Source organism: Trachypithecus francoisi, unplaced genomic scaffold, assembly GCF_009764315.1.
Source record: "Trachypithecus francoisi isolate TF-2019V2 unplaced genomic scaffold, Tfra_2.0 Lachesis_group15, whole genome shotgun sequence".
Classification (NCBI taxonomy): domain Eukaryota; kingdom Metazoa; phylum Chordata; class Mammalia; order Primates; family Cercopithecidae; genus Trachypithecus; species Trachypithecus francoisi.
The window spans coordinates 20,755,062-20,768,540 of record NW_022681460.1 but is presented as its reverse complement, the minus strand read 5'-3'; the positions used below and the strand labels follow the sequence as shown (position 1 = coordinate 20,768,540).

Sequence of the window (13,479 nt, the reverse complement as noted above, 5' to 3'; positions counted from 1 at the left end):
ACATGTTGCATTTGGACAGTGAAATCACATGGCAGTCAAGGATAAACTAAGGGGATTGACGAGTATCTATGTGGAGATGAAAAATTCATTAGGTGTTTTTTACAATATATATTTGTGATAAGGAAAATAAAATTAATTCATCATGGAATACATTAAATATTAAAATTTTATAATGTTATGCTTCAAGTAGCTATGTACAGTTACTTAAAAAGATCATCCAGTTCTTGGTCTTCACCATAATGAGGAATTTTCCTCCCATGAACAGAGGGAAACAAATGGCAAAAAAAAGTATGCACTGGTTTTTCTCCAATCAATGAAACCATTTTCCTGCTGTTAACCAGAATTTGAGTGATTCTGTTCCTTTAAACTGTACTTGAAGATTTTTAAAAATCTAAAAGCCTTTTCACTCTTTCATTTTCAAATGTAATGTTGAAAATCTGTTGATAATGGGTATGGATTTTGTGTCCAATCATTCATTCTCCTGTCAAATATTTTAAAGTAATATCTACATTCCACTAGTCTTAACAGTTATGCCTTTAGTGTTCAGATTATGACACTATCTAAACATCACCAGTGAATCATATTGAACCATAATTTTCTAAAGTTCTATTTATACTTTGAGCCTATAAAATAGTACATTATTTTTTTTCATAGCATCGATGATCTTGTGTTCTGATAGCATTTCTTTCTGTAAAGCTGAAAACAAGCAGGACTCTAGCAGCTTGAATTTTATTTGACTTACCATTTTGATAGCATCACTGAATATGGAATATGTGAATGGAAGGAAGTGACACATGACTGGCTCGGGGTTTCCAGAATGGTCTCTTGATGTAAAGCCGTGACACCTTTCTACTGATGCAGCTATACTGTCAGTGAAGACTTAATGCAGTGCCTTCCATAACATCATTTTTTCTTTTCAATTACAAATATATCAAGTTGAATGTTTTATTACTAGTAGTTTGTTTTGATGCTTCTTTGTAAAACAAATGATATGCTGTTAAGATTCCTCTGCAGTAATTCTGTCTAGAACTGTTAACTAAGTGCTGCTACTAATATCTTACATTTATACGACAGTATAAATGTTTCTGACTAACAAACTTTTGAATTGCTATTTCCCCTATGTCACTTGACTTGATAGTGCATTCAGTAAGTCTTAATATATTATTTAAAAGTGATACCTTTTCTATTTCATTTGTTCCATTGTCTCAAACATTGTGGTGATGGTTTCTATGCAACTTGATAATATGAACAAATCTGCAACATGGCGACACTTTGGCTTTAGCTGTTAATTAGTACAAACTTGTCTACCTTCTTTAGCTCAACCTCACATTATTGTAATCAACCTAAAAAGAAATCAGCCTATTTCCTCAATTCCACTTACCTCAACCTCATTACCCTGTCCTATTTTTTAACATTTTTATAGCCTATATCAAGTCCTAATATTTATTTATTTATCTATACACTTAATGTAAGTTCTTTGAAAAGACTTTTCTGTTTTGTTCATAGGTGTGTCCCAAACTATAGGCCCATAGTAATCACTCAATAAATGTATGTTGAGTGTGTAAATTTATATATATATATATAGAGAGAGAGAGACAGAGTCTCTGTCATCCAGGCTGGAGTGCAGTGGCACAATCTCGGCTCACTGCAAGCTCCACCTCCCGGGTTCATGCCATTTTCCTGCCTCAACCTCCCAAGTAGCTGGGACTACCAGGCTGGGTAGCCCACCACCATGCCGGGCTAATTTTTTGTGTTTTTAGTAGAGACCAGGTTTCACTGGGTTAGCCAGGATGGTCTCGATCTCCTGACCTCTTGATTTGCCCTCCTCTTCCTCCCAAAGAGCTGAGATTACAGTTGTGAGCCGCATACATTAATATTTTAATAGAAATATGTAAGGATCTGTAAGTTTTTATTTTAGAAAATGTATTTGAAAGATACTAGATCCCCTGCAGTCATAAGAATGTTGTAAACAAATGACCTTAAAAAGATTTTTTAAAAAAATAAGCTTAGGATAAGCAAAACAGGAAGTAATGAAACATTAATTTGAAGTTCTTAAAATTTTGTAAACTATGATTATATTACTCATATGAGATAAAAATAGTTTGAAAAATTATCCTTCGAAATCATTTACACCAGAAGAACCCTTTAATGTATTGATTTAATCAAACTATCTTCAATTATTCTTGCTACTAAGAAAAAAACTTTCTTTTTTTTTTTTTTCCATGTTGGTGTGCTGCACCCATCAACTCGTCAGCACCCATTTATTCATCATTTATATCAGGTATAACTCCCAATGCAATCCCTTCCCCCTCCCCCCTCCCCATGATAGGCCCCGATGTGTGATGTTCCCCTTCCCAAGTCCAAGTGATCTCATTGTTCAGTTCCCACCTATGAGTTAGAACATGCGGTGTTTGGTTTTCTGTTCTTGTGATAGTTGGCTAAGAATGATGGTTTCCAGCTGCATCCATGTCCCTACAAAGGACGCAAACTCATCCTTTTTTATGGCTGCATAGTATTCCATGGTGTATATGTGCCACATTTTCTTAATCCAGTCTGTCACAGATGGACATTTGGGTTGATTCCAAGTCATTGCTATTGTGAATAGTGCCGCAATAAACATACGTGTGCATGTGTCTTTATAGCAGCATGATTTAAAATCCTTTGGGTACATACCCAGTAGTGGGATGGCTGGGTCATATGGTACATCTAGTTCTAGATCCTTGAGGAATTGCCATGCTGTTTTCCATAATGGTTGAATTAGTTTACAATCCCACCAACAGTGTAAAAGTGTTCCAATAGGAACACTCCACATCCTCTGCAGCACCTGTTTTTTCCTGACTTTTTAATGATTGCCATTCTGACTGGTGTGAGATGGTATCTCATTGTGGTTTTCATTGGCATTTCTCTGATGGAGAGTGATGATGAGCATTTTTTCATGTGACTGTTGGCTGTATGAATGTCTTCTTTTGAGAAATGTCTGTACATATCCTTTGCCCACTTTTTGATGGGGTTGTTTGTTTTTTTCTTGTATATTTGTTGGAGTTCTTTGTAGATTCTGGATATTAGCTCTTTGTCAGATGAGTAGATTGCAAAAATTTTCTCCCATTCTGTAGGTTGCCTGTTCACTCTGATGGTAGTTTCTTTTGCTGTGCAGAAGCTCTTTAGTTTAATTAGATCCCATTTGTCAATTTTGGCTTTTGCTGCCGTTGCTTTTGGTGATTTAGACATGAAGTCCTTGCCCATGCCTATGTCCTGAATGGTATTACCTAGATTTTCTTCTAGGGTTTTTATGGTATTAGGTCTACCATTTAAGTCTCTAATCCATCTTGAGTTAATCTTCGTATAAGGAGTAAGGAAAGGATCCAGTTTCAGCTTTCTACTTATGGCTAGCCAATTTTCCCAGCACCATTTATTAAATAGGGAGTCCTTTCCCCATTTCTTGTTTCTCTCAGGTTTGTCAAAGATCAGATGGCTGTAGATGTGTGGTATTATTTCTGAGGACTCTGTTCTGTTCCATTGGTCTATAGCTCTGTTTTGGTACCAGTACCATGCTGTTTTGGTTACTGTAGCCTTGTAGTATACTTTGAAGTCAGTTAGCATGATGCCTCCAGCTTTGTCCTTTTGACTTAGGATTGTCTTGGCGATGTGGGCTCTTTTTTGGTTCCATATGAACTTTAAAGCAGTTTTTTCCAATTCTGTGAAGAAACTCATTGGTAGCTGGATGGGGATGGCATTGAATCTATAAATCACCTTGGGCAGTATGGCCATTTTCACGATATTGATTCTTCCTATCCACAAGCATGGTATGTTCTTCCATTTGTTAGCGTCCTCTTTTATTTCACTGAGCAGTGGTTTGTAGTTCTCCTTGAAGAGGTCCTTTACATCCCTTGTCAGTTGTATTCCTAGGTATTTTATTCTCTTTGAAGCAATTGTGAATGGAAGTTCATTCCTGATTTGGCTCTCTGTTTGTCTGTTACTGGTGTATAAGAATGCTTGTGATTTTTGCACATTGATTTTGTATCCTGAGACTTTGCTGAAGTTGTTTATCAGCTTAAGGAGATTTTGGGCTGAGACAATGGGGTTTTCTAAATATACAATCATGTCATCTGCAAACAGGGACAATTTGACTTCTTCTTTTCCTAACTGGATACCCTTGATTTCTTTCTCTTGCCTGATTGCCCTAGCCAGAACTTCCAACACTATGTTGAATAGGAGTGGTGAGAGAGGGCATCCCTGTCTTGTGCCAGTTTTCAAAGGGAATTTGTCCAGTTTTTGCCCATTCAGTATGATATTGGCTGTGGGTTTGTCATAAATAGCTCTTATTATTTTGAGGTACGTTCCCTCGATACCGAACTTATTGAGCGTTTTTAGCATGAAGGGCTGTTGAATTTTGTCAAAAGCCTTTTCTGCATCTATTGAGATAATCATGTGGTTCTTGTCTTTGGTTCTGTTTATATGCTGGATTACGTTTATTGATTTGCGAATGTTGAACCAGCCTTGCATCCCAGGGATGAAGCCCACTTGATCATGGTGGATAAGCTTTTGGATGTGCTGCTGAATCCGGTTTGCCAGTATTTTATTGAGGATTTTTGCATTGATGTTCATGAGGGATATTGGTCTAAAATTCTCTTTTCTTGTTGTGTCTCTGCCAGGCTTTGGTATCAGGATGATGTTGGCCTCATAAAATGAGTTAGGGAGGATTCCCTCTTTTTCTGTTGATTGGAATAGTTTCAGAAGGAATGGTAACAGCTCCTCCTTGTACCTCTGGTAGAATTCAGCTGTGAATCCATCTGGTCCTGGACTTTTTTTGGTTGGTAGGCTATTAATTATTGCCTCAATTTCAGAGCCTGCTATTGGTCTATTCAGGGATTCAACTTCTTCCTGGTTTAGTCTTGGAAGAGTGTAAGTGTCCAGGAAATTATCCATTTCTTCTAGATTTTCTAGTTGATTTGCGTAGAGGTGTTTATAGTATTCTCTGATGGTAGTTTGTATTTCTGTGGGGTCAGTGGTGATATATCCCCTTTATCATTTTTTATTGCGTCTATTTGATTCCCCTCTCTTTTCTTCTTTATTAGTCTTGCTAGCAATCTGTTAATTTTGTTGATCTTTTCAAAAAACCAACTCCTGGATTCATTGATTTTTTGGAGGGTTTTTTGTGTCTCTATCTCTGTCAGTTCTGCTCTGATCTTAGTTATTTCTTGCCTTCTGCTAGCTATTGAATGTGTTTTCTCTTGACTCTCTAGTTTTTTAATTGTGATGTCAGAGTGTCAATTTTAGATCTTTCCAGCTTTCTCTTGTGGGCATTTAGTGCTATAAATTTCCCTCTACACACTGCTTTAAATGTGTCCCAGAGATTCTGGTATGTTGTGTCTTTGTTCTCATTGGTTTCAAAGAACATCTTTATTTCTGCCTTCATTTCGTTATGTACCCAGTAGTCATTCAGGAGCAGGTTGTTCAGTTTCCATGTAGTTGAGCGGTTTTGATTGAGTTTCTTAATCCTGAGTTCTAGTTTGATTGCACTGTGGTCTGAGAGACAGTTTGTTATAATTTCTGTTCTTGTACATTTGCTGAGGAGTGCTTTACTTCCAATTATGTGGTCAATTTTGGAATCAGTGTGATGTGGTGCTGAGAAGAATGTATATTCTGTTGATCTGGGGTGGAGAGTTCTATAGATGTCTATTAGGTCTGCTTGGTGCAGAGATGAGTTCAATTCCTGGATATCCTTGTAAACTTTCTGTCTCGTTGATCTGTCTAATGTTGACAGTGGAGTGTTGGAGTCTCCCATTATTATTGTATGGGAGTCTAAGTCTCTTTGTAAGTCTCTAAGGACTTGCTTTATGAATCTGGGTGCTCCTGTATTGGGTGCATATATATTTAGGAGAGTTAGCTCTTCCTGTTGAATTGATCCCTTTACCATTATGTAATGGCCTTCTTTGTCTCTTTTGATCTTTGATGGCTTAAAGTCTGTTTTATCAGAGACTAGGATTGCAACCCCTGCTTTTTTTTGTTCTCCATTTGCTTGGTAGATCTTCCTCCATCCCTTTATTTTGAGCCTATGTATGTCTCTGCATGTGAGATGGGTCTCCTGAATACAGCAGACTGATGGGTCTTGACTCTTTATCCAGTTTGCCAGTCTGTGTCTTTTAATTGGAGCATTTAGTCCATTTACATTTAAGGTTAATATTGTTGTGTGTGACCTTGATCCAGCCATTATGATATTAACAGGCTATTTTGCTCGTTAGTTGATGCAGTTTCTTCCTAGCCTCGATGGTCTTTACATTTTGGCATGTTTTTCAATGGCTGGTACCGGTTGTTCCTTTCCATGTTTAGGGCTTCCTTCAGGGTGTCTTGTAAGGCGGGCCTGGTGGTGACAAGATCTCTAAGCATTTGCTTATCTGTAAAGGATTTTATTTGTCCTTCACTTATGAAACTTAGTTTGGCTGGATATGAAATTCTGGGTTTAAAATTCTTTTCTTTAAGAATGTTGAATATTGGCCCCCACTCTCTTCTGGCTTGGAGAGTTTCTGCCTAGAGATCTGCTGTTAGTCTGATGGGCTTCCCTTTGTGGGTAACCCGACCTTTCTCTCTGGCTGCCCTTAAGATTCTTTCCTTCATTTCAACTTTGGTGAATCTGGCAATTATGTGTCTTGGAGTTGCTCTTCTGGAGGAGTATCTTTGTGGCGTTCTCTGTATTTCCTGAATTTGAATGTTGGCCTGCCCTACTAGGTTGGGGAAGTTCTCCTGGATGATATCCTGAAGAGTGTTTTCTAACTTGGTTCCATTTTCCCCCTCACTTTCAGGCACCCCAATCAGACGTAGATTTGGTCTTTTTACATAATTCCATACTTCTTGCAGGCTTTGTTCATTTCTTTCTCTTCTTTTTTCTTTTGGTTTCTCTTCTCACTTCAGTTCATTCATTTGATCCTCAATCGCTGATACTCTTTCTTCCAGTTGATCGAGTTGGTTACTGAAGCTTGTGGATGTGTCACGTATTTCTCGTGTCATGGTTTTCATCTCTGTCATTTCATTTATGACCTTCTCTGCATTGATTATTCTAGCTATCAATTCTTCCACTCTTTTTTCAAGATTTTTAGTTTCTTTTCGCTGGGTACGTAATTCCTCCTTTAGCTCTGAGAAGTTTGATGGACTGAAGCCTTCTTCTCTCATCTCGTCAAATTTATTCTCTGACCAGCTTTGATCCGTTGCTGATGATGGGCTGTGCTCCTTTGCAGGGGGAGATGTGCTCTTATTTTTTGAATTTCCAGCTTTTCTGCCCTGCTTTTTCCCCATCTTTGTGGTTTTATCTGCCTCTGGTCTTTGATGATGGGGACGTACTGATGGGGTTTTGGTATAGGTGTCCTTCCTGTTTGATAGTTTTCCTTCTAACACTCAGGACCCTCAGCTGTAGGTCTGTTGGAGATTGCTTGAGGTCCACTCCAGACCCTGTTTGCCTGGGTATCAGCAGCAGAGGTTGCAGAAGATAGAATATTGCTGAACAGCGAGTGTACCTGTCTGATTCTTACTTTGGAAGCTTCCTCTCAGGGGTGTACTCCACCGTGTGATGTGTATTTTACATGCATATACAAACAAAACTCCACTGACAAATCAGGCTAAAGTAATACTCAAATGAAGTAGTATAGTTCAACAGGAAATTCATGCAATAGTTATAGGGTAACCACTACAGAAGCCCTCCCTTACTCTTCTTAAAATAACAATTACCTAGTTCAGAAAGTTCATGGATTTAAAAATTCTAATAGTATTCAAGTATAAATTTACATTTAAATTTTACAGTTAGTAGAATGGCATGACATACTTGTAACCCCTTTTAGAATATCAACAAATGTAAGCCATGTGACCAATCACTTGTAGGAAAGATGTCTAGTGTAAAACCCCTTCCTTTTCTTATATGTGACTATAAGTCTTAATCATATTTGCAGATTCAGTTTTCCCATTTTTTTTTTCTGACAGGAGAAAGATTGATGTTATCTAGAATTATAGAATCAAAGTGTTAAAAAATCTGCAAAATTTTTTGTTTACCCCTATGCATGATGCACAAGTTAACTACAACATTGCTGTAAAGCATGGCGCATCTTTTTTGCCCACAAAGTCTGAAAGGTGGAGGATTAGACTGGACCAAACTAGACTGAATCCGTTTGAATTGGAGAGTTTCAAATCTTTCTAATGGGGTCTTTCTATTTCATTTTCGTAGCAACGTAGAACTAGTTTATTTTCTTAATATCAGGAATAAAATGGCTCATCAAAAGACCTATAATGGAAGAAAAAAAAATTAAGAGCACTATGTTTTATTTGTAAACATTAATCTTTTATTATTAATCACTAAAGTAATATATAGTATTCTGAAGAGTGTTATGTTGTAAAGTCCTTGCTTCATGTTATGTCACTTTCTAGGATCTACAAAGCCAATTATTTATTGACAATTTTTTTGCACTTTGTCTTAGCATAGTTTATGTATTAGATTATTAATTAGATGATGCTAAATGCTGTTGTCCTGCATGTGTTCCATTAATCCGATATTCTGAATGATAAAGAGTTACTGTCCTTTCAGAGAGTGGTGACTAAACAAATTACATCAAAACACTTTAAGTATAATAAACAATTTATCATTTGATGATTCAGAAGACCTTGTGTTATATTCATGTGACTCAGAGCTGTCACTATTGATCTGGTTTTATGAACAATGTTTACTGTAAAATAGAGGCATGAAATGGTAATTAATAGATGAACTAATGAAACTTTTTATATAAGTGAGCTTACTGTATGACAGAAAAGACACTAATAATTGCACACTGTGCAATCTGTGTGTGTAATCATTAGCATCTTTTCTTTTTAGCATTCAGTCAATAATATGTTGAGCAACTATTCTATGCAAGGCTTGGTATCAGGAGCTGTGTTACCACAAAGTATGGCAAAATTTCTTCCAACAGAGTCTAATTTATAAGAATAGAACTCTTGGCCGGGCGCGGTGGCTCAAGCCTGTAATCCCAGCACTTTGGGAGGCCGAGACGGGCGGATCACGAGGTCAGGAGATCGAGACCATCCTGGCGAACACGGTGAAACCCCGTCTCTACTAAAAAATACAAAAAAAAAACTAGCCAGGCGAGGTGGCGGGCGCCTGTAGTCCCAGCTACTCGGGAGGCTGAGGCAGGAGAATGGCGTGAACCCGGGAGGCGGAGCTTGTAGTGAGCTGAGATCCGGCCACTGCACTCCAGCCTGGGCGACAGAGCGAGACTCCGTCTCAAAAAAAAAAAAAAAAAAAAAAAAAAAAGAATAGAACTCTTGCCTCAATATACGGAGTCCATTACATAACAATGACTTATTTTCCTTGAAAATATAATTAATAAATCTATTGTCTATATCTCTTAATGGACCTACTCTGAAGGTATTTTTAATGTGGCCTGTGTATGAATCATTTCCTATACATAGAACTCTTATACTACTAGTAGACATGTAATCAGAAAATTATTACCTAACTTTGCATGGAAAAACTAAAATGTATTTATGAGTTGATTTTTGTTTTCATGTATGCTTATTAAATTTGCTGGCCGGGCGCGGTGGCTCAAGCCTGTAATCCCAGCACTTTGGGAGGCCGAGATGGGCGGATCACGAGGTCAGGAGATCGAGACCATCCTGGCTAACACGGTGAAACCCCATCTCTACTAAAATATACAAAAAATTAGCCGGGCGAGATGGCGGGCGCCTGTAGTCCCAGCTACTCGGGAGGCTGAGGCGAGAGAATGGCCTAAACCCGGAGGCGGAGCTTGCAGTGAGCTGAGATCCGGCCACTGCACTCCAGCCTGGGCGACAGAGCGAGACTCCGTCTCAAAAAAAAAAAAAAAAAAAAAAAAAATTTGCTCATTCTACAAATAGTCATTAGTGAAACACATTGCAGTATTTCACAAAAGAAGATAAATCAGTGGATACTATTTCTCATTCAGTCCATATTATTATTTTAATGACTCATTAAAGTTTTGTTTTTGTCCTACATATCGATACAAAGTTGGCTACAAGATGTCCATTTACTGTGCTATCTCTTCATTCATGAATGCACAAAAATAATGTTTTTTTCAAGTACTGTGAGGTATCTCTGGGAGAACCCTTCATAAATATACATTTACATAAATATTTATGTTTCTACAAATATATATTTCTGGAATGTGAAATAATAAATCATTTATGATGATGAATGATAAAACAGAAAAACCACTGTAAATCAACTTGCTGATTTCAGAAACTTCAATGTATAACTCAAACCTAAATTCTTAAAAGCATCCTAGCATTAGCAATAAGGCTTTAAAGAAATCTTCTGTATTTCAACTCATATAATTGCTAGGAGTTTAATTTGTTTTAAGTTAAAAGTATTAACTTTATTTTATTTAAAAAGTTTGAAAATAAGATTTGTCCGGTAAAAGCAAGAAGATAAGATACCTTTTTGGCAGTCTTTGAATTATTTAAAATCTTCAGATCTAATTTGATTAATGTTTTCATTGATATAATTGCTAGTTGAACAGTTTTTCTTTTCATAAAATTATACCTTCAGGTTTATTACTCTTTGTTAAAAAGCAATTATTTTGGGTATATGTCGAATTTTTGGTAATACCCTGTTCATTATTGATCATTTGCAATGATAAATTGTACCTAAGATCTAAATTGAAAAAATAAACATGTTTGTAAATATATATGCGTGTATATATTCACATACATATGTACTATATATAAAATAAAATATAAGTAACTATCAATATACAATTATATAAAAATAAACATAAATTTTATACAAAATAGTTGGCCTGCGAACCTTGATGGGAATGCCTTGTGCACTTCTTTCCCAGTTTTAGAGATTAGTTTCTCATATCATTCCCAATTTGAATTATCATTAATTCAGGGTCAGATTTAGGTTAATATCAACATAGTAAAGGGGACAATGCAAATATCTTCAAGAGCTGACAAAACTAAAATCCTTTGACATTAGAGAATAATTGGCCAAAGCCAAGAATATTAAGCATATTTCAATACACTTAGTATTAAAATGTAAAATATTAACTCATGCACTCACACGTGTATTTTTTCTTTCATGTAACAGCCCTCCTCATCTTTCCAAAAGGGTTTAAGTTGCCAAAATTATAAATTATTAACTCTATTCCTGAGTCTTGGAAGGTATATAACACTGCCTTTATCAAAATTTCTTCTTTCAACACTGTTTAACATTCTTTTTACTTTATGTAATTATAATATTTACAGTAATTTGTTATGCTACCATATTAATTTTGAAGCAGCAATTTACAGCAAAAGGAAAATAGGTATGTTGGATTATTTTAAATGATCTGTGTATCTATTATTTAATTTTTCATTTTTCTCTTTTATGCAGAGTTACCTACCTGTTGACACTGTAGACTCTGGCATCCATCCAGTATATTTTTGCAGCACCCATTATATTGAAATGCTACTGAAGGCTGAGTTGCCTCTTGTGTTTTCAGCTTTTCACATGTCTGGTTTTGCACCATCACAGGTAATCCATAAGAGAGTAGCATTTCTTCAACTGCTTTATCTCAATGTCTTCAAATAAAACTTTGTTCTCATCAAATAAGGAAATACATTTAAATTAATAAAAGTGTGTATTTAAAATCATCAAGCTAGCTTTTTCCCCCAGGCCTGTTATTATATAAGTTTGCTTTATAAAACTTTCTACCATTAACAAAATTTCAGCTATTCGGGGCATGGACTGTCTGAAAGTCTGTAGGCTTTTTAATGGAGATGGTAATACTTGCTTCATAATGCCAGTGATTAACTGAGGTAACAGAGGGCAAGAATTCTTACCAACATTGTTTCGTATCTGAGATACTGTGTCTTATCTAACAAAAAATCCCAGTTGATTAACCTGTGTGCCTCAGCCTTAGTTTCTACTGTTAGGATCTAGGAAGGCTTAATGTTTTTTTCTAGGGCCTCAAGTTACACAGTGCACAGCCTTGGTGGTCATATACAGTAGTAGCCACAGATCCTCCTTTCTGTGCATAGCCAGTCCTTCGTTGGTGGAGGTGTGCATTGTTGCTTCACTATGTTGTAATCAGGCTAAAAGTAATATTGTAGGGTTTAAACCTTCATCTGTCTTTAGAATTAAATCTTTAGGTCAGGGTCTGAGAGAGCAGAAATACTTAATCTAAAGTTGTAAGTATTAATAGTTTTGAGGCTGTTGACTCATGTTATCAAGTGAATTTGATTGTGTTCTTCTAACAAAAATGAAGACTGTCCCTATTTTTCATGTTTGGGTATTTGGCTTTTTCAAAACTAATCACTAATTTAATAGGTGAAAATTGTTACCCTTTTTAAAATTTTGTGTTTCTTTGAACATTAGTAAGTTTAATGATATGTCCAAAATTTTGTTAATTAATTGAATCTCATTAATTGCCCACCTATACTAGAGTGTATCTTATTGATTTGTAGACATTTTAAAGTAGCACCAACTGTCCAAATTGCTTCAATTCCTAAATTATATTTTACTTATTGTAACTTTGTATTATGTCTTAATGTTGAGTAAAAATAAGCCTATCATTTACTTTCCACCTTCCTCTAAAAAGTTAATTAACTATTTCTGTGTATACTACATATACTTTGAGATGTGTTTGCTCAATTTAAACTGGCCATTTAAATTTGGATCAGACTTAGATTGCTATTATGTTAAATTATAAATTATTTTGAGAAAAATTATGTTATTATACTCAGTCTATCTAGGAAGATAGTAAGCTCTTCCATTTGTTTGTTCTGTATCATATCTAGTAAGACCATATTTTTTTCCACATGGATATGGTACATTTCTCATTACAGATATTGCCAGTGAGTATAGTTTGAGATCTGTTTCAATTTTATTTTCTCTTTGGTTATGGCTAATAATTACTAAATATATATCTTTTTATATTCTGTTATATTTTTTCTAGACTTGTGTCAATTTATTTATATTCTCCATCTTTGTAATGTTAATATACTTTGTTTCATTTTATTTTTATTAAATTATCTAGTTCTTCCAAAATAATTATACATAATTGCTTACATGTTTTAGACTTGAATTATTGAGAAATTATCCGGCATGTTATCATTAAGTAGTGTCTATTAGAGAGAATTATTCTACATCAATGCTATAGAAGAATCCTGCCAGTCTTGGTTTCTAAAGTATTGAATTTTGTCTCATTTAATTAAATTATAATGTAGAATTTCACCAATATATTTTATGATTAAGATTAACTTGATCTTGGGACTTCTTTGATATTTGTATGTGATACAGTAATAGATTTCTTAATAGTAAACTATCCTTGCATTCCCTTAGATTTATCCTATAGGGAATCTTTTCCACTTAATTAGACACTAGTTTTTCTTGATATTATGATATGAGCTTTTATATTTATTTTGAAGAAACCTTATATCATTTATTAAATTTATTTGTATGAGGTTATTCTTCCTATTTTAAAC

The 13,479-nt window shown here is 35.5% G+C and overlaps 1 protein-coding gene across 2 annotated transcripts in view; it reads left to right on the top strand.

Moving 5' to 3' along the window:
- TBC1D32 (TBC1 domain family member 32) overlaps positions 1–13,479 on the top strand; it is a 252,702-nt gene that overhangs the window by 217,843 nt on the left and 21,380 nt on the right. For both annotated transcript variants that reach the window (XM_033234429.1, XM_033234430.1), the window contains one exon: positions 11,387–11,527. In XM_033234429.1, the coding sequence (XP_033090320.1) occupies positions 11,387–11,527 (141 nt within the window). The remainder of the gene's footprint in view (positions 1–11,386; positions 11,528–13,479) is intronic.